Consider the following 21,592-nt stretch of genomic DNA (forward strand, 5'->3'; position numbering starts at 1 on the left):
GCTCTCAGCAGTTCGCTGAGAGCCTGAGCAGGTGCCGGTCCAGGCATGTGGGCAGGTCAGCCCGCTGTCTGCTCAACGCTTTTCACGGGTGCAGAACGGACTGCACTCCTGTGATCCACAGGAGAAGTACAGCCAAACGAGCTTTGGCTATACGTCTCCTTTAACTTTTTTATAAATGGATTTCATGTAAAACAGCTCAGGAAGGAACTCACCTTCTGTGAAGAGAAACCAGAAACTTGGGGCTCCTTCAGTTAACTTTGCACCCAAAGGGAGTTTGAGGTTTAGAGAATATTTCAAGGTTTTGCTGGGTGACACAGTTAAGGTTTCCAGGTTAATGTTGGGAGTGGATTTAGGCAGCTTTGGGTTAATAATTCTCTTTGGCAGGGCACTGTCCACAACATCCGCTGCATCACTGTGCATGATAGGAAGCTGCAAGAGAGAAGAGTACACAGATGCAGATTTAATAGACAAATGATCAACTCTGCTTGTGTCTATACGGTACATGTATGGCACCTGAGGCTTAAAACTGGACTCCAGCCTTCCTTTCAAGGCTTGTTTACACCAACATGTGCTACAACATGGTCACTGGTGTGTGATGTGAAGCAATGATACTAAGGAGTTGTGAACAGAGCATTTTACTATAACCTTTTTTTCATTCATTTCTATTGGTCACAGTGCAGTTTGATGCGGTAGACTGTGTTACAACATGGTGCTATGGAATAAGCGCTGCTAGCTGTACTTTATTCAGCACACACAACTGCAGTGTGCTGGTGTGAGCTGCCATGATAGGGAACAAGGCCTTTTGCCTTGTCTGTGTATTGGGAATCCATTGGGCAGTGCTGCCCAGCTTGGCCCTATACACCTAGTTCCTCCATCTTGCACAGTTGTACAGGCTCCTCTCCTGTACTCAAATGGCTTATTCTAATTTCACTGCACACTGTGAGCTTCTCTCAATGTGCATTACAAGCTGCAGCAAGTCAGAGACAGCCCACCTCATTTTCTGGCTGAAGGATGTTCAGCACATTCTAGCACTTTTTTTCCAGCAGCCTGATTGCCCCTGCACTGAAATGCAGCCTATGTAGGAATACCCACGCCTGCAAACTGACATTCACAAATCAGGGCATTTTGCTTTTGCATTTAAAAACCAGACCACTGCTTGTATGAGGGCTCTTGAGAGGAGTACTGAGGCAGGTTGCTGTGATGTTGTTTTCAGGAAACTACATACAGCACCCTGCTGGCCCTACCAGCCATGATCTGCCCACATTGCACAGAGAAGCACAGAGGCAAAGCGAGAGGTTTATTTTACTGCTGGCCCTTGCAAATTAGTTATGCTTGCCTCCCTATACTATGCTGCTGTCCTGTTTACCTGAAGAATCAAGAAGCTCCATATAAGCTCGGAGCCTGGTCAGAGCTTACACAGGATGAAAACTCTCTTCCTACAACCCAGTGACAGCACTGGGTGCTTGCATAGCCAGGCACCACACACATGGAACTATCCATGCCAGCCAAGCAGCTTGCTATGGGGGCACTGTGGGGAGGGGTGGAGCCCAGAGTACCCGCGGGGGACCCCGAGAAAAGGAGGATCAGGGCTGCTCTGTGCAAAACCATTACGCAGAGTAGGGTAAGTATAACAACAAATAAAAAAAAATAAAAGGTGGACCTTTGAAAACACTTTAAGCCCCCAAAACGCAATGGCTTTTCTGCGTTTTGTTTTAAAACAATACCATTATAAAAAGACTTAGAACTCCTAAGCTGGCTACACACTCATCGAATTTTGTTCAAAAAAGTTTTTTTTTTTTTTTTTTTAATAATCTTCATTTTCATTTTCAAAAAGAAAGGGATGACATACAGTAAGTAAGTAATCAAACCAATACAAAGAGAGGAAAAAAAAAAACGTACAAAAAAGGCAATGGGCCATGGATCATAAACCTGCGACATTAGTATCAGAAAGTTTCTTGGTACATACAGTTGCAAACATCATATGACGCCATCTTTTTTGTACCCAAACTTGGGAAGTTGCTTATAAACTAGTATACCAAGCCAGGGCTATGCACCCACATAGATTACTGTGAACTGTACATCTATTGTGACATGGAATGAGAAAAAGGGAAGGGTCTCTGGCACCAATGGCCAAGGCAGGTAGAATCTAGGAGGTAATCAACTATGGCACCTGTACAGCACTAGAGGTATAATGTATCCAGGTGGCCCAGACACTATAAAACTTTTCGCCTGTCCTTGCACTTTGCCACCAATTCCTCCACTGCCAAATTATTGACCAGATTAATCCAATCAGGTCGTCCAGGAATATGAGTTGACTTCCAATGTATGGGAAAAAGGCGCTTGGCAGCATTTAGAAGGTGAGGCAGAACCGATTTACGGTAGTTGCTAAGAGGAATGGATGGCACGTGAAGTAGAAACTCCAATTGGGAGTCATTCATATCAATATCCAGTATAACCTTTATCTGGGCTCTGATATCTTGCCAAAAGGGCCTAAGCCGGTCCAATGAGACTAGGCCCTGCTCATGTATGAACCTTCCACACCGTGCCTCTCCATCCCTTGCCCATGTGCGGAATTAGGAGAGGTGTTCCCCTGGAAAAAACCAGGGGAAGCCCCCCAGGGGTGTGTTAGAAAGTTTCTTATATCTAATATTCATCAATTAACAAATATTTACAAATTAATGAATAGATTCGATTTTTATAGAATAATTGAGTTGAATATATATATATTTATATCTTTTAGTTATGGAAAAAGTGAAATTATATAGACTATTATACTTGTAAAAGTATACATATAGCTTCATAATCATTCCTATAGAGAACCAAACATGTGTTAGTAATTAGGAATCTTGCGCTGGGTTCTTACCATCCTTCCATGGCAAATTAGATGAAAGGTTTCACATTTCTTAGGATGTAAAAGTTCATGTTTTAGTTAAGAATATAAGTTTGTTTATATTACAATATTCTTGATTAGGATATTAATAAGAACATTAGGTTTTTAATGAATATAATATATATATATATATATATATATACACATATATACATACATATATACACACACACACACACACACACACAAGTATATGTAGTATTTGATTAGAAGTTATATCCTATACTTAAAATAGTTTCACATATTATTCTTGCCCACTCCTCGGAAATGTCAGTGCATGGAGACTGAACGACCGAGGTGGGAGGGAAGCTATGTCTCATTAGAAGAGTTTGTGGAACTAGAAGATGAAACCAGCCTTTTTAGGAGTAGGTGGGGGCTGAATTTAGGAGTAAAAGGAGTTGAACAGAGAGTTTTGCTGGTAGACACGACACACCACGAGACCCTGAAGGAAGCTGGTAAAGTTTCACAGACACACATCTGATTCAATCTTCATCTTAAGAATATAATACATTATTGATATTTTTATATTCTACATTTTGATATTGTTCTTGTAATATTTTGCCATTTTATATTAAATCAATTTTTGAGTTTTGACACAAGAACTGAACAGACTTTTTTGGAACTTTCCTCATCAATATAATTTAGAGAATATCGATATAAATAGCATAATAACGGTATTTTAACAGTGGCGAGCCTTAGCCAAGTTCATTTTGTCCAAATATCGAACATTTTTTAATTATTTCTCCTTTCGCTTGAAGAGAGGGAAGATAAGAAGCACAAGCACTGATTATGCAGTCAAGCTTCCAGGAGAAATAGAAACAGCAAACAGGTTATAAACTTGATAAAGTTAGTTAAGGTTTATGACACAATGATATTAAGAGTTCCTAAAAAGAATATTGTTGGTACAAAAGGGAAAACAAAGACTCAGAAGGATAACAGTGTATCTGTTAATTGTCCGATTTTGACTGAGCGAATAGATGATTTGCAAAGTGCAATTCAAATAAAAGATAATTAGTTGTCTGAATTAAAGAATAAGGTAAAAAGGATTTGTGTAAATTCTAAAGCACAGTCAAGCAAGAGTTTAGAGATTAATGATAGTGCAGACTCTAAACAGAAGTCTTTTGTACCAGATATGCGGTCTAGAGATTAATGACCAGGATCATGAAGTTTTGCTTAAAACAAAATGAATGAATGATGTAGTATGCACACAAGACAGACAAAAGCAAAATGGCGATCAGAGAGTTGCCACGTGTAAGGCCACACCCAGATATGGTGAGATACATGTCACAGACAGAACCAAAGTTTCAGAGCAGACAGGAAATGTTATTTGTTTAAATTGTAAAAAAGGTGGCAATGTACAGAAAGACTGTTTAAAATATAAATTAGATTCACAAAGAAAAACTTTGGAATTAGGAATTGAGGACATTTCTGAGCAATTTATTCATCCTTGTCCAAACAATAGGTTGCCTTATGCCTCAGAAGTCAAACAGATCAGTACACAGACTGTTAATGACAGTTCAATCAATAAGACAAACATTGCTGTCAAAGAGAGAGATGGATTACTTCCATTGCCAAAATTGGGATTAAAAAAAGTTTGAGACTTTTCCAACATTAAATTATGTTGCTCCAATTGTCGCTGACATGTCTTCAGTTTATAATTGGCCACATAAAGGAACCAATCTCGTATTGGAACAATTGGTTAGATCACATAAAAGTCTTTGGAGTCAGACCAAAATTGATACAGATTTGTTTAAACACTTCCCGCCCGGCCCATAGCAGATGACGGCCGGGCGGTGGTTCAGTTATCCTGACTGGGCGTCATATGACGTCCAGCAGGATAACATGCCGCCACGCGCCCGCATCGTGGCGATCGGTGGAGCAGTGTGTCAGTCTGACACACTGCTTCACCGATCTTGGTAAAGAGCCTCCGGCGGAGGCTCTTTACCACGTTATCAGCCGTGTCCAATTACGGCTGATCATGATGTCAATAGGAAGAGCCGTTGATCAGCTTTTCCTCACTCGCGTCTGACAGACGTGAGTAGAGGAGAGCCGATCGGCGGCTCTCCTGACAGGGGGGTCTGCGCTGCCCCCCTCAAATGACCACACTGGACCACCAGGGATCGCCACTAGGACCACCAGGGAAGGGGGCAACATGTGGATGGCCAGGTATGTACCCCATGGCCATCCACATGTGCCCAATGTGCCGAATCTGTGCCAATCAGTGCCCACAAATTGGCACTGATTGGCACCATTATATTGCAGTGATGCCCATCAATGCCACCCTTAGTGGCATCAGTGCCACCAATCAGTGTCATCAGTGCCACCCATCAGTGTCCATCGGTGCCACCTGTCAGTGACCATCTGTGCCCATCAGTGCCCACCTATCAGTGCCCATCCGTGCCACCCATAAGTACCCATCAGTGCCACCCATAAGTACCCATCAGTGCCACCCATAAGTACCCATCAGTGCCGCCTATGAGTGCCCATCAGTGCCGCCTATGAGTGCCCACCAGTGCCACATACCAGTGCCACCTATCAGTGCTCATCAATAGTGCCCATCAGTGCCACCTCATCGGTGCCCATCAGTGCCGCCGTATCAGTGCCCGTCAGTGCAGCCATATCAGTGCCCGTCATTGAAGAAAACGTACTTATTTACAAAAATTTTTACCAGAAACAAAGAAAAACTTGCTTTTTTTCAAAATTTTCGGTCTTTTTTAATTTGTTGCGCAAAAAATAAAAGCCGCAGAGGTGATCAAATACCACCAAAAGAAAGCTCTATTTGTGGGAACAAAATGATAAAAAAATTGTTTGAGTGCAGTGTAGCATGACCGTGCAATTGTCATTCAAATTGCGACAGGGATGAAAGCTGAAAATTGGCCTGGGCGGGAAGGTGTCTAAGTGCCTGGTATTGAAGTGGTTAAAGATATTGAAATAGACATTGAGGGAAAAGATCCTAAGCCCCAAATTCAATATAAGTTGCCACAAGAAGCAATAGGTCCAGTTTCTGACATTGTACAAGAATTTTTACAAGAAAGAATATTAAAGAAAACACAATCAGTGGCGAATAATTGTATTTGGCCTATCAAGAATGCTGATGATTCGTATTCTTTATCAGTTGATTTAAGATCACTGTATAAAAGCATTACAAATAACAAACAGCAGGGCTGAAACTGAACACAAAGTCAGTTCAGTTAATGAAAAGTCAAGTAGAATTTCTTTATATGCAAATTATAAAGAAAGAGACAGAGACAGTTATCACAGGAAAAAGTTAGAAACATTTCTGCTATTACAATTCCAACATCTTACAAGGCATTATATACATTTTTGAGCGAAGCAAATCGTTGCAAAGAGTTTTTACAGAAATGTGATGATAAAGTTAAACCATTATTTGATTTTTTAAGACAAAAAGATGTTGTGTTTGAACAATGGGGTCAAACCCAGACAGATGCCTTTGAAATGTTGAAAAAGGATCTGCAGAATGCTCCTTCATTGAATACAACTGAAGTTGGTTTGTCAATGCCTGTTGTTTTGCATACTGATGTATCTGAGAATTCAATTTTAGTAACGGTCTCAATTAAAAGAAGGTGATCAGAAAATAGTTTTTTTCTCCAGAGGTTTGACAAATATGGAAAAGACCTTTGACACACATATTAAACAATTGTTAAGTGTTTATTTTGCAGTCAAAGAAACAAAAAAGATTGTGAGATCTAGTAAGATCATATTATAGACACCTGATCTATCATTGAGAGAATAAATACAGGAGAATTATATGACAAATATTACCAATTTTTTTAAAACTTTACAATTTGAATCTATACAGGTAGTTTTGGTAACAGAAAATGATGTTTGTACAAATTAGTTCAGGAAACCTGTAAATTGTATTTTTGGAACAAGTGCTGAGAGGGGCTTTAAGCCAGTATTTGTTAATGCTATTAAGAGTCATTCGGCAGGTCTTTCTATGTGTTACCCAAAGAATGGTTATGTTATTCAGCAAAAATTTTACAGAAAATGCCAAAAATTAGAGTACAGCACGCATGACTCTAAATCTTAAAGAGGAAAAGTGAATGGACACAGTTCGCTTCAGTCTTCTGGGTTGTTTTTAAACCTTTCTTTGTTTGTGAAAACGAGGTTTCAAATCATGACAAAAAGGAGAAATTGCATCCTGCTATAGTTAAAATACACAGAATAATAGCATAAGGAGTATAGGCTAGTTTAAGAAAAATAAAGCAAAGTAAAGTAATTAGAAATGTTATTAGTAAAATATGTCTTTCATGTCATAATAAAATATTAGGATTGTGGTGTAAAATGAATAGGTAAATGAATGTATATTTTGCATTAGTAAATTCAAAATAATGATACTGAATTCTGTTTCAGGATCTGACTTATAAGTCACCAAAAAAAGAGAAATGTAACATTTCTAGACCTCCCAGATGAAAAACAAACCCTTGAAGCTTTAGAATATCATTTCTGGGAGAAGATTTGACACAAAAGATTAAATTTATTATAATTATTGTTGTCTTTTTATGCTCAATAAAGTTTTTCCAACTTTACAGAGTGCAGGAAGAATAATAATAAGAAGAAGAAAAAAAAAAACCTCAAGACCTCTAATAAGAGAGAAACTTCTAAAAACAATTGACTTTTGACTACTGATGAAAAAATGTATCCATCAGATATATTGCAGTTTTTTATATATACATTTTTGTGGCATTATATGTTTATCATATCAAGATGAGATATTTTTTTACACATCAACTTTTACAATCACATATAGTGTATTTTCAGAGTTGAAAGGGTTAAACATCCTTACAATAGAGTCATTTTAGTTAGGAGGAACATCTGGTGTTAATTAAGATAACAGTACATTTTCCTAAAGTCATATAGAGAAGTTAGGACTAACTTTACATTGTAATATGTATTTACTTTTAAAATCATCTCACATATATGAATGAATTGAAGTTAAGAAATATATTTAAGTTCAAATTTTGACAAGATTATTTGAAAGGTTGTATGGATTATATATTTATGCTAAACACAATTTGGAGGGAAAGTATGGAACATATATTTTTTACGTGACATCCATACGTCAAAGTATTGTACAACAATGTTACATTTATGAATTTATCAATATTAAGGGGATTGATTGTAAAAGAAAATAATAGGGTGAAAATATTTTATGGTATATGAAGCAAAAGGTTTAATAAGTTCACGTTTTGTTATATAGAATCAAAATTGAAAATATATTCAAATCAATTATCTTAAGATCTAAAAGCATGTATGGATACAAATGAGATGTGGTTGTAAATGGATTTAGATAAAAAAAAATGATTAAGATTGTTTAATCAATCATTTTGAGAGGGAAATGTTAGAAAGTTTCTTATATCTAATATTCATCAATTAACAATTATTAACAAATGAATGAATGGATTAGATTTTTATAGAATAATTTAGTTGAATATATATATATTTATATCTTTTAGTTATGGAAAAAGTGGAATTATTTAGACTTTTATATTTGTAAAAGTATACATATAGCTTCATAATTATTCCTATGGAGAACCAAACATGTGTTAGTAATTAGGAATCTTGCGCTGGGTTCTTACCATCCTTCCATGGCAAATGAGATTAAAGGTTTCACATTTCTTAAGATGCAAATATTTCTTAAAATGTAAAAGTTAATGTTTTAGTTAATATAAGTTTGTTTATATTACAATATTTCTTGATTAGGATATTAACCACTTGACAACTGGGCACTTAAACCCCCTTCCTAACCAGACCAATTTTCAGCTTTCGGTGCTCTCACATTTTGAATGACAATTACTCAGTCATGCAACACTGTACCTATATGAAATTTTTGTCCTTTTTTTCACACAAATAGAGCTTTGTTTGGTGGTATTTAATCACCGCCGGGTTTTTTATTTTTTGCGCTATACATCAAAAAAGACTGAAAATTTGGTAAAAAAAAAAAATCTTTGTTTCTGTTAAAATTTATTGCAGAGTATTGGCAGAGTATTGGTGAGTATTGGCAGAGTATTGCAGAGTATTGCAGAGTTATGGCAGAGTATTGCACATTATTGCAGAGTATTGTACATTATTGCAGAGTACTGCAGAGTATTGCACATTATTGCACAGTATGGGCACAGAGCAGCGCTGTGGACACTACAGATCCAGCCCACAGCGCTGCTAAAAATGATCCCTCTCCCCTCGCACTGTACAGATCGGTACAGAGAGGGGAGGGAGAAACCAGCGTCATGACATGACGCCGATTTGTTTACAAGTGAGCGCTCCATCATTCGACAGAGCGATCACGTGGTAAACGGCCACTGCAAGTGGCCATTTACCACGATCCGTGATGCGACCCGGCAGTCATGGATGTTTGTGGGAGCGCGCCCCAGGGGACGCGCGAGAGCAACATTCTGGTATTCTGGGGGGACGTCCATGGATGCCCACCCAGAATAAGCCGACCGCGCTGTAGCCGTCTTTCGGCTATGGCCCGGTCGGCAAGTGGTTAATAAGAACAATAGGTTTGTAATGAATATTATATATATATATATATATATATATATATATATATATATATATATATATATATATATATATATATATATATATATATATATATATATATATGTAGTATTTGATTAGAAGTTATATCCTATACTTAAAATAGGATATTGTTCTTGCCCACTCTTCAGGAATGTCAGTGCATGGAGACTGAAGGACCCCCATCCTTGCGCGAGAGGTGGGAGGGAAGATATATCTCATTAGAAGAGTTTGTGGAACTATAAGATGAAACCAGCCTTTTTAGGAGATGGCGGGGGCTGAATTTAGGAGTAAAAGGAGTTGAATAAGGATGAGCTCTGGCGTGTTCGCACAGCCCACGTGCAGAGCCCGCCAGGAAGTCGGCACTGCGCTGCCCTAATCACAGGCAGTGAGACATTCCCGATCTCTGCAGCCGTGCATCGGGACAATGTCTCACTGCCTGTGATTAGCGCAGCGCAGTGCCGACTTCCTGGCGGGCTCTGCACGTGGGCTGTGCGAACACGCCAGAGCTCATCCTTAGAGTTGAACAGAGAGTTTTGCTGGTAGACACGACACACCACAAGACATTGAAGGAAGCTGGTACAGTTTCACAGACACACATCTGATTAAATCTTCATCTTAAGAATATAATACATTGTTGATATTTTTATATTCTACATTTTGATATTGTTCGTGTAATATTTTGCTATTTTATTATTAAATCAATTTTTGAGTTTTTACACAAGAACTGAACAGACTTTCTTGGAACTTTCCCCATCAATATAATTTACAGAATAGCGATATAAATACCATAATAATGCTATTTTAATAGGGTGCAAGTGGGGACACAAGTGGCGACAGCAGCCCCTGAGCATTTAAGGCATCCCGCAACACATGGACAGAGACAGGCGATACAAAGTCTGAAAGGCCTCTGCAATCCTGGGGGAGCCACGGAGCATGATACAGGTTAAGGCCAGCTAAAAATTTCTCAAGGGGGACCCAGGATTTGGTGGAAGTGTGATGTTGCAAGTCCAATATTCATTGCAAAGCAATCGCTTCGTAATACCTCCACATGGAAGGAACCCCCAGTCCTCCCAACCTCTTAGGACGCTGCAGAGTACGTAGGGCTAGACAGGGGCTCTGGCCATGCCAGATAAACTTCGAGAACAGACTGTTGAGGGCCAAGAAAGAAGATATGGGTAGTGATATAGGCACCATCTGTAGATAAAAGAGGACTCTTGGCAGTACATTCATCTTTAGGATACTGACTCGGCCCATCCATGAAAAAGTGGTATGATCCCATCTTAGTAGGTTAACTTTAATTGTGGAAAGCAAAGAGGCATAGTTGCAGGTGTATAACTGTGTAAATATGGCTGGGAGGAAAATGTTTTAAATATTTTAAAGAGGAACTAAACCATGTGAAAATAAAAGAAGCTTGCAGTTGGGAGCGCATATCAGGGGGAATAGCAAGCGGGAGAATCTCTGACTTGCTATAGTTGATTTTAAAGTTAGACAGGGAATGACATTTCCATATTTCAGCCTTGATATTGGGAAGGGAGATCAGCGGGTCAGCTACATAAAATAGTACATCGTCAGCATACGCTGACAGCTTAAATTTCCTTGTCCCCACCTGAAACCCCTTAATGTTAGGGTTTAGCTGGATCATATTTAGCAGCGGTTCCAGGCTAAGGGCAAAAATAAGGGGGATGGGGAACCCCTCTCTCGTCCCATTCCGTATAGGGAAGGTGCCAGAGAGAGTTCCATTTACCTTGACCCGAGCCTCTGGGGAACTATATAGAGAAACTATCCACCTCAGCATGTTTTGGCCAAGGCCCAATCTAGACAGTACCGCCTGAAGGTATGTCCAGTCCACCCTGTCAAAAGCATCCTCGGCGTCACAAAAAATGTTTTAAGTACATTTGTTTGATTTTTTTTTTTAAATAATTAGTGGGATTAAATAGACCATTGTTTTCGACCACAGTGATAAGAAAATTTAAAGGAGAAGGTTGGAGAATGCACGGGACCCAGAATCAAGTGGAGATCACTGGTGTAGCGGTGTTGAATTTAGTGATTTCCAGCTCCCAGGGGCATTGGCCGGGTATGTCATATACATAGTGACATTAGTTTAACCTGGACCAATTTAACTATGTATAACCTGCCAATGCCTGGAATTAAAAAAGTCATTGTCCCCTTTGGATTGATTATTATTCTATGTTTGTTTGCCTTCACTACCTAATGGGATTTTTTGATTTTCCCATCCACATGTTAAAACAAGTTTCAACCCCCCCCATATTTTTTCTTTAACAACCTCTGCTTACCTGGTGTTGTGCTTAACATATTTCAGATACTCACCCACCCAGCAGATCCAGGGCTGTCTAGCTGGGATCCTCTTGTTGTCTCCCAATCCGCCATGTTTTGCTGTGATGTCATCAAGAGGTTGCCAGCTGTTCCGGGCTTGCCTCTCGATGATGCCCTGCTGGGACCATCCCCTCCATCTTAATGAATGGAAGGCTTTGCCTCCTTCGATATGTGACATGCATATCCCAGGAAGCAAAGGGGGAAAGTTATCAAACAATAAATCAAATTTCTATTAGCGCAAATATTAATAACCTTAATCACTATGTAGTGATATGAGTAGTAGGTGATATAACAAAATCCCACAAAAAAGAAAAAAAAAAAAAGAAAAAGAAAAATCCCCCCCCCCACCTAGCTGCTGCACACACAGAAAATGTGCAAAGGATAATAACCTTAATCACTATGTAGTGATATGTGTAGTAGGTGATGTGACAAACTCCCACCACAAACCAAAAATTGAAACAGTGTTGCGCTTCCTAAAAAACTACCAATAAATCCTTAAAGAGAATAGATGACTAACTTGCATTAAAGCAAGATACTGAGTGCACAATCAAATATTCGTGTTCACTGACTGGGAATAGTGAACAATACAATATTGTTCACTATTCCCAGTCAGGGAACACGAACATTTATTTGATTGTGCACACAGTATCTTGCTTTATTGCAAGTTAATCATCTATTCTCTTTAAGGATTTATTGGTAGTTATTTAGGAAGCGCAACACTGTTTTGTTATGTAAAGGGAGGAAAGTGCACGTCATTCACCCAGTACAGGGGCCTCCAAACTCCAAAGGGCCAGTTTACTGCTCTCCAAACTTCAGCAGGGATGGACTGTGGCCAGTGGAAATAAAAAAAATTACACAGCACCCTTATGGTTTGGAGGAGGAATAGTGCCCCGTCAGTGGTAGGAATAGTGCCTCATTAATGGTATCAGAGAAAGAATTGATGCTCCATCATTGGTGTCAGTTGGAGGAATAATATCTTATTGTTGGTGTCAGCAGGAGGAATAGTGCCTTGTATCAGTGGAAGGAATAGTGTACCAAGGGCCGGATAAAGGCAAGTAAAGGGCTCTGGCCTCAGTTTGGAGAGCACTAGCCTAGGTGAAAGACATGCAAGGGGGTAGGGGGGACAATTTCTTAAAAAAAAAGAAGAAAAAAAAAAAAAAGGTAGACCGCTATCCATGCACAGAACTAGAGGTGAGGTGGAGAGGAGGGATCTTGCTGCAGAGGGTGCAGATCCACTTTAACTGTATATTAATCAACGTAAAAAATCTTCAGCTTAGACTTTTCACATTTGGTAAATTATAACGACCGCACTGATCTCATACAACAAAACTCCGATCTGCAAAGCTGTACCATGTCATCGGTAAACTTAGAGTTCTCACAGTTGTTTCAGCTTGTAAAGATTATAGAGTTTTCCTCAAAGTTGTTTGAGTTTACAAAGATGACAGTTTTCTGCGCACGAAGATTTGTACGGAACAAAAGAGAATGATTGTCTTGCTGACAGCCAAATGAATAAATATATGACTGGGTGAGTTCATGATATTGTATTTGCATATTACAGTATGCACGGCACCCAGTGTATAGGTACATATGGTACAATGCGCTGTGTGGGTGTCTGGTCTAATTGCAGAGAGGAAAAGGGGGGGGAGGAAGAGGAAGGTCTTTTATCTCGTGACTGATGGATCTTATTAAATTGGCAGGTCCTGCAATAGAAGTAACCTCTTAAATTCTCTACCGCTTGTCAGATTGATGTAAAGACGCCTACTGTATACATGAAAGAAAGCAAAGTGTTCTTTGTTGAAGTTTGTCTTGTTATAGGCAAACAGCCGGCCTCTAATCCAATAGAAAACTTGTGCAGAGGGATAATTCGCTTGTCAGACACGGCTACTGGGACAAAGCGTCCAACTGTGTCTGCGAGGTAATGCAGGACGAATGGAGACTGTAAAGAGGCTCTCCAGTTTAAAACTTTTTTTTTTTTACGAAAAAGTTATATAGAGTAGCAGCTCCTGCTGTGCAGGGTGCACATCTCTTTTGGACCAGATCATTTCAGGAATAGGCCAAACAATTTGGCGATACCTTTGTCATTAACTTATATAAAGCTCTCTGTGGACAGAGGCACAGACAAACAAACATGGATTTCTTCAGAATAACAAAAGTGATGGATGTTACAGTTGTCGATGATAATAAGTGATAATAATACAAGATTAGCTGCTTTGTGATGTGGGGCAGGCAGGGGCGGACTGACAACTCATGGGGCACCCGGGCAATAGGAGATTATGTGGCCCCCGGGCAATAGGAGAAGATTGTGGGGCCCCAGGCAATAGGAGATTATGGGGCCCCAGGCAATAGGAGATTATGGGGCCCCCGGGCAATAGGAGATTATGGGGCACCCAGGCAATAGATTATGGGGACACACAGTATAAACACACACACACACACACACATACACTATACACGCACAGACACACACAGTATACACACACACAGAATACACATACACACACTGAAAAGGTACTGGAGAGGCGGTGCAGCTATAATCTTGGGATTTGTTTTAAAAAACACAGATTTTTACATACTGTCCCTTGTTTTATTGAGGCTGGCAACCCTGATGGGGCCCCTTAGGGCATGGGGCCCTCAGGCAGTGCCCAAGTGCCCAAATGGTCAGTCCGCCCCTGGGGGCAGGAGATTTCAGGCTTAGAAAATACTATAGCAAGCTTTCATACATGGACAGATTGCTTGGTCCTCAATATTTAGATATAATAACTGCCACTTGGTGAAAACGGACAAAGCTGTCCAGCAAAAGCAGTCATTGGGTGATTGAGATAAACCATTTAACACTGACAGGGGTGCTTAAAATGTGCGCCCCCCCCCCCTTTTTAGACTTGATTTCCCATTTTCAAGTTGGATATTGAGGAGGACTTCCAGTCACTGTCGGAGAGCTCCAGTGACAAGGGGGACCTATAAACCCTGCAGAGGGCTAAGTCTGCTGGTGTATATGACCTTGCTCTTTAGGGGGTCCACCAGTTCCGGTAAAAGTCGCCACGTATCGAGTGGGTTTTTTTATTCAATATACCCGCATCTCCTTGGTGATGGTGGAAGTGACCTGGAGTTCATCACCTCATTGGAATCACCCCCTCTCACACTGTGGAATCAATATGTTTTTTTTCATTTCTTTTTATGCAGAGTCTTTACTTATAGACTTAAATTTGTGTTACACTTGCACTTTATCTAATCATTTTTTGTGATCACTCACGCTGTATATGAGTGCAACTTATTTATATACATTGTTTGCACTGTGGAGTTTTTGTTGCTGCTATATATATTTATTGCACGCATTGGCACGGTATAACCCCTTATAATTTACATAAAATGTAGCAAACCCAAAAAAAAAAAAAAAAAAAAAGAAGAAGTTTGACCACTGTTCGTTGAGTGCAGCCAAAATGAACAGAAAAATCAGCGGAATGGACATAACTTGGATGTGTCCTTTGTGTTGAATTCTCTGCTGTTGGTAATAATCCTCCTCCATCCTGTCCCCCCTCCCCAAAGTAATCTTCTGGCGCAGCAGGGGTTATTAGAACCAAATTGGCCATCACAGGACAGCCTGCCTATGCCTGCCCTTTCTGCCCAGCTGCCCCACTCATAGAAGCCGCACTACAGCTTCTATGAATGAAGCAGGTGGAGCTTTCAACGTCCGTTCTCCATTTTTATATTGGAGGAAGATTACTAGGTAACCGAAGAGGAACCTCCCTTTGTGGTAATTTTTTTGTTTATGATTTTGGCTTTATGCTTAAGCTTTAAAAGTATAACTCCCACTTCCTGCATTTAAAAAATATTGCAGAATTCTACTTACCTTCTCCATGCTCCAGCAGTGTACCCGGCTTCCTCCTCCACCACCCAACACCAGTTCTCTTTGGGCAGAACAACAGTCATGTCAATCTTCCCATTTCCCATGATCCCAGCATGTCATTAATACTCCTCCTACAGCTGACATAGTTAGTTTGGTTGAAAAAAGACAAGTCCATCAAGCTCAGCCAATAAAAAGGGGGGGGGGAAATTCCTATACTCACAGTTGAACCAGAGGAAGGAGAAAAACCCCAGCAAAACATGACCCGATTTGCTCCAGCAGGGGAAAATGCTCTTCCTGATCCCCAACAGGCAATCACATATTCCCTGGATCAACTTTACCTATAAATGTCAGTACCCAGTTATATTATGTACATCTAGGAAAGAATCCAGACCTTTTTTAAAGCAATCTACTGAGCTGGTCAGAACCACCTCTTATGGGAGTCTATTCTACATTTTCACAACCCTTATGCCCCGTACACACGATAGGATTTTCCAATGGAAAATGTGTGATAGGACCTTGTTGTCGGAAATTCCGACCGTGTGTAGGCTCCATCACACGTTTTCCACAGGAATTTCCGACACACAAAGTTTGAGAGCTTGCTATAAAATTTTCCGACAACAAAATCCATTGTTGGAAATTCCGATTGTGTGTACACAAATCTGACGCACAAAGTGCCACGCAAGCTCAGAATAAATTAAGAGACAAAAGCTATTGGCTACTGCCCCGTTTATAGTCCCGACGTACGTGTTTTACGTCACCGCGTTCAGAACGATCGGATTTTCCGACAACTTTGTGCGACCGTGTGTATGCAAGACAAGTTTGAGCCAACATCCGTCTGAAAAAATCCATGGATTTTGTTGTCGGAATGTCCGATCAATGTCCGACCGTGTGTACGGGGCATTACTGTGAAGAAGTCTCCGTATTTGGAGATTCAATCTCTTTTCCTGCAGATGTAAGGAGCGCCCCCTTGTCCTCTGATGACCTTAAAGTGAATAATTCAACACCAAGTTCACTACATGGACCATAGCCATATGACCATAGATATATTGAATCTTGGCTGGTTCAGCAGGGACTGACCAAGATCCAATCCATGTATGGGCAGGCTGGCTGAGATGAATTAGATTGATTGATCAACTTCAATATAATGAGCCTGTTGGATGTTTGGCATGCGATTACCACCTGCAGCTATAGCCGATAGCAGTAATCATTGTGTTCTGCTTGTCATCTGCTTTCTGCTCACACACTGAGCTGCTATTGCAAGCCTCACTATCTGCTCAATGTGAAACTCCCTTTCTCCCCTGTCAGTGTCCATGAGTGCTGCCTATCAGTGCTGCATGCTGCCTATCAGTGCCCATCAGTGCTGCCAATCAGTGCCACCTATCAGTGCCAATCAGTGCCGCCCATCACGCCACTTATCAGTGCCGCCCATCAGTTCTGCCAATTAGTGCTGCCTATCAGTGCCAATCAGGACATATCAGTGCCACCTATCAGTGCACATCAGTGCCACCCATCAGTGCCACCTATCAGTAACTGCCTATCAGTGCCATATAGCCCAAACTAGCCCACTATTTTTACGCATACAAGGGCAATCACAGTTTCTCCAATAGTGTAAACAAGATGAGGGTCTTACTGTTATTCACAATCAAGCTGTTGGAGGTAGAGAGATACATTTCTTCTATTACATGGGGGTATAAAGTAGATAATCTATTGGATGCTCACTGTAGGATGTAGTTAAAGAATATCTAAAGCCATAATATTTTTATTTTTATTTTTTTAGAGTACTGAAAGGTAACAACTGCTGTTAGGTTTGTATTACTTTCTGGATATTCACACTCTATCTGTGTTGATAGTCAATGTCAGCGTGGCTGAAAGCAAGGGTCAAGTCAAACTTAAGAGTGCTGCCAGCAGAATCAAAAAATGTCAGGAAAAAAAGAAGAAAGAATTCGTCCAATGAGAACACTTGTTCTGGTTAAGCACTTTAGGGAGACTTCTTCTCACTTTCTGTTGGGTCACACAGGACATGCAGTAAAGGGACATCTTCCCAATGGGTCAAAGACTTGGATGCTATTAAATTTAATGTGCATGTAACACAGTGCTGTTTCTTGGCCTAGGCCGGCACTTTGCGGGGGGCGGCAAAAAAGCAGCCCCCCCGTCCCGTTTTCCCAAGTCCCGGCTCCCGCAGCCGCCTCCCGCACAAATACAGCTGTAGCGCGGCACTTGTAAATATTGTGGGCAGTATATGGAGCGTGCTTGGTGGGGGGGGGGGGCGGCAGCGATGACTGGCACCCCCATTGGCAGCCAGTGATTGGCCAGGCCGGCTGAACGCAATCTGACTGGCGGAGGCAGAGCTCAATGCTCCGCCCACTCTCCTCCATACGGCTTCTTCACCGAATCTTCTCCCCGGCCCCGGGGCGATAGGAGGAGGAAAGAGAGAGAGGAGCGCAAGGGGAATCCCCAGCCAGCGGCCAGGACAGGTTAGGTTACTATTACTAAGGTGTGTGTCAAGTGCAACTGATGAGCTGCACTGATATGGGCACTGATGAGCTGCGCTGATATGGGCACTGATGAGCTGCGCTGATATGGGCACTGATGAGCTGCGCTGATATGGGCACTGATGAGCTGCGCTGATATGGGCACTGATGAGCTGCGCTGATATGGGCACTGATGAGCTGCGCTGATATGGGCACTGATGAGCTGCGCTGATATGGGCACTGATGAGCTGCGCTGATATGGGCACTGATGAGCTGCGCTGATATGGGCACTGATGAGCTGCGCCGATATGGGCACTGACGAGCTGCATCGATATGGGCACCGATAGGCTGCACTGATATGGGCACCGATAGGCTGCACTGATATGGGCACCGATAGGCTGCACTGATATGGGCACCGATAGGCTGCACTGATATGGGCACCGATAGGCTGCACTGATATGGGCACCGATAGGCTGCACTGATATGGGCACCGATAGGCTGCACTGATATGGGCACCGATAGGCTGCACTGATATGGGCACCGATAGGCTGCACTGATATGGGCACCGATAGGCTGCACTGATATGGGCACCGATCGGCTGCACTGATATGGGCACTGATGAGCACTATTAGGCTGCACTTGTTGCCCCTGATGAGGCCACACTGATGGGCACTGATTGGCCTCAATAGGGGCAACCGATGCAGCCTCACTGATGGGCACTAATGAGGATGCTCTGATTGGCACTAATAAGGCTGTACTGATGGGCACTAATAGGCTGCACTGGTTGCCCCTGATGAGGCCGCACTAATGGCCACTGATGAGCTGCACTGTTGGGCACTAATGGGGCTGCACTGATAAGGCTGCATTGATGGGCACTGATAAGGCTGCATTGATGGGCACTAATAGGCTGCACCGGTTGCCCCTGATGAGGCTGCACTGATAAGGCTGTACTGATGAGCACTGATAGGCGGCACTGATGGGCACTAATAGGCTGCACTGGTTTCCCCTGATGAGGCCGCACTGATGGCCACTGATGAGCTGCACTGTTGTGCACTGATGGGGCTGCACTGATAGGCACTGATAAGGTGGCACTGATGGGCAATAATAGGCTACACCGGTTGCCCCTGATGAGGCTGCACTGATGGGCACTGATAAGGCTGTACTGATGAGCATCGATAGGCGGCACTGATGGGCACCAATAGGCTGCACTGATGGCCACTGACTGATGAGGCCACTTGGTACCCACTTTTAATGTACAGAGCGGAAGAGGTGGAGCTCCAAAAGGAAAAGGTGGAGCCTAAATAGGAAGGGGGGTGTTTTACAGATAGGGCAGGTCTTAAACAGAAGGGGTGTGGCCTTGACAGGAAGGGGTGGCCCATATTTTAATTAGGGGGTGCATGAGTTTAGTTAGGCCTAGGGCAGCATAAAACCTAAATACACCACTGGTGTAACAGCAGGCATTCCAACACTTTTGACAATATAGTATATTATATACACGCACACATATACACACACGTGTGTTTGAGCTTTGGGGTGCACACCCTAATACAATCAGCTGCGCCCGCCTATGTTTGTTATTATATATATATATATATATATATATATATATATATATATATGCCTTTACAATCACTTTAAATAAAGACTTAAAAAATAGCATTTTTTAAAAGAAGAAAAAATGGAGTAGCAAAACTAATTAAAATAAAAAGTCCAAAAGATGAACAGTAACAAAAAAAAAAATTGCCAGCAAAATAATAGCAAAAGAGAAAAGAGGAGGAAGGAGTTAATCAGGGCTGCTTCAGGTTAATTCAGCGGTTAACACAGTTTATTTAATTATTTTCTTAACTTGTCAGGTTGCTTTTAATGTTGAGCTCTGTGTATGCTCATGCCCAGAGATGTGCTTTTTTTTTACCGACAGCATAGGCAAATCTAAGGTCACCCCCTTTGATCTGCTATGACTGAACCAGCAAATTACAATGTATTAATAATGTTGCTACATTATAATTCTTATTGACATTGCGGACACTGTTCTGTAAATGTCAATTTACTGCTCCTGTGATACAGAGAAACTCCCAACTGGTGGCAATTGGGGCCAGGGAGCTGCGGGGGAGGAAGGGGAGCATGGCGTACAGCCCACGCCTAGAGGGATATAATATTTCTTATTACAACTCTAGTGCTTATTGATATAATTACAATAAGCTCCCGTTTAGCAGTTATATGGAAAGATTTCAGCAAGTACTCAGAGTTGGCCAATCTTACAACCTCCAGAACACAAGTAAAGCTCTACACTGAAGTTTACTAAAATCTTGGCAGAATATAAAAATGACCTGGAGGGGTTTTATTTTATAATGGGGATCTGGGCCAGCTGAACCACACATGCGCATAGTTTGATTAACCAATAATAATGCAGCCACCATTGCTGATATGAAAGCTACATATCAATCACAGTGGAATGAAATGCAAATGAACAGGTTTTGGATGTTAGTGACGTCATGCATGGAGAGCGACTGCAACCCACCCCAAAGAACAAATCTATAGAGAGGGAGGGATGATATCTCAATGTCTAAAAGTATGTGGATACCCCACCATATGATTAAAGCAGAGTTCCAACCAAAATTGGATCTTCCACTCATTTGTCCCCCCCCCCTCCGGTGCCACATTTGGCACGTTTCGGGGGGGAGCGTACACTTGTCTTTGACAGGTATCCTGTCCCCACTTCCGGGAGACCAGGCCGTGGCGCATTACGTCAGCAGCTCGGCTCCCTCCTCCTTCCCCTGCTGCCGGGCCAGTAGGAGAGCGCAACGGTGCCTCGCGCATGCGCAGTAGGGACCCAGTGTGAAGCCGTAATGCTACACTGCCAGGTTCCTTTACCCACAATGGTGGTGGCAGCTGATGGAAACATTAGCTGCGGTGCTGACATCGCTGGACTCAAAGACAGGTAAGTGTCCTATTATTAAAAGTCAGCAGCTGCAGTATGTGTAGTTGGTGGCTTTTAATTCCTGCAGGGGTGGGCGGACCTCCTCTAAGTTCAGGTGTGTCCAGTGAAGGGTATTGTTCTAGAGCAGGGTTTCTCAACTCCAGTCCTCAAGGTGCCCCAACAGGTCATGTTTTCAGGCTTTCCATTATTTTGCACAGGTGATTTGATCAGTTTCACTGCCTTAGTAATTACCATAGCTGTTTCATCTGAGGGAAATCCTGAAAACATGACCTGTTGGGGCGCCTTGAGGGCTGGAGTTGAGAAACACTGTTCTAGAGCATACAAAGACATTTTAGACAATTGTGACCTTTCAACCTTGAAGAAACTGTCTTGCGAAGGTTTTTTACTGTTTCAGCAGGACTGTGCCCCTGCCCCTGCCCCAGCTCCATAAAGGCATTATTTGACCAGTTTGGAGTGGAAGAACTTGAGTGGCCTACACACAGCACTGACTTCAACCCTACTGAACACCTTTGGGATGAATTGGAATTTGGATTGTGAGCCAAGTCTTCTCATTACAGCATCAGTACCTGACC

General features: G+C 41.8%; 1 protein-coding gene across 2 annotated transcripts in view; it reads right to left on the bottom strand.

The window, feature by feature from the left end:
• Positions 1–21,592, bottom strand: part of NHLRC2 (NHL repeat containing 2) — a 95,708-nt gene that overhangs the window by 8,198 nt on the left and 65,918 nt on the right. For both annotated transcript variants that reach the window (XM_073595856.1, XM_073595857.1), the window contains exon 10: positions 213–429. In XM_073595856.1, the coding sequence (XP_073451957.1) occupies positions 213–429 (217 nt within the window). The remainder of the gene's footprint in view (positions 1–212; positions 430–21,592) is intronic.

This window comes from Aquarana catesbeiana, linkage group LG08 (assembly GCF_042186555.1).
Source record: "Aquarana catesbeiana isolate 2022-GZ linkage group LG08, ASM4218655v1, whole genome shotgun sequence".
NCBI classification, from domain to species: Eukaryota; Metazoa; Chordata; class Amphibia; order Anura; family Ranidae; genus Aquarana; species Aquarana catesbeiana.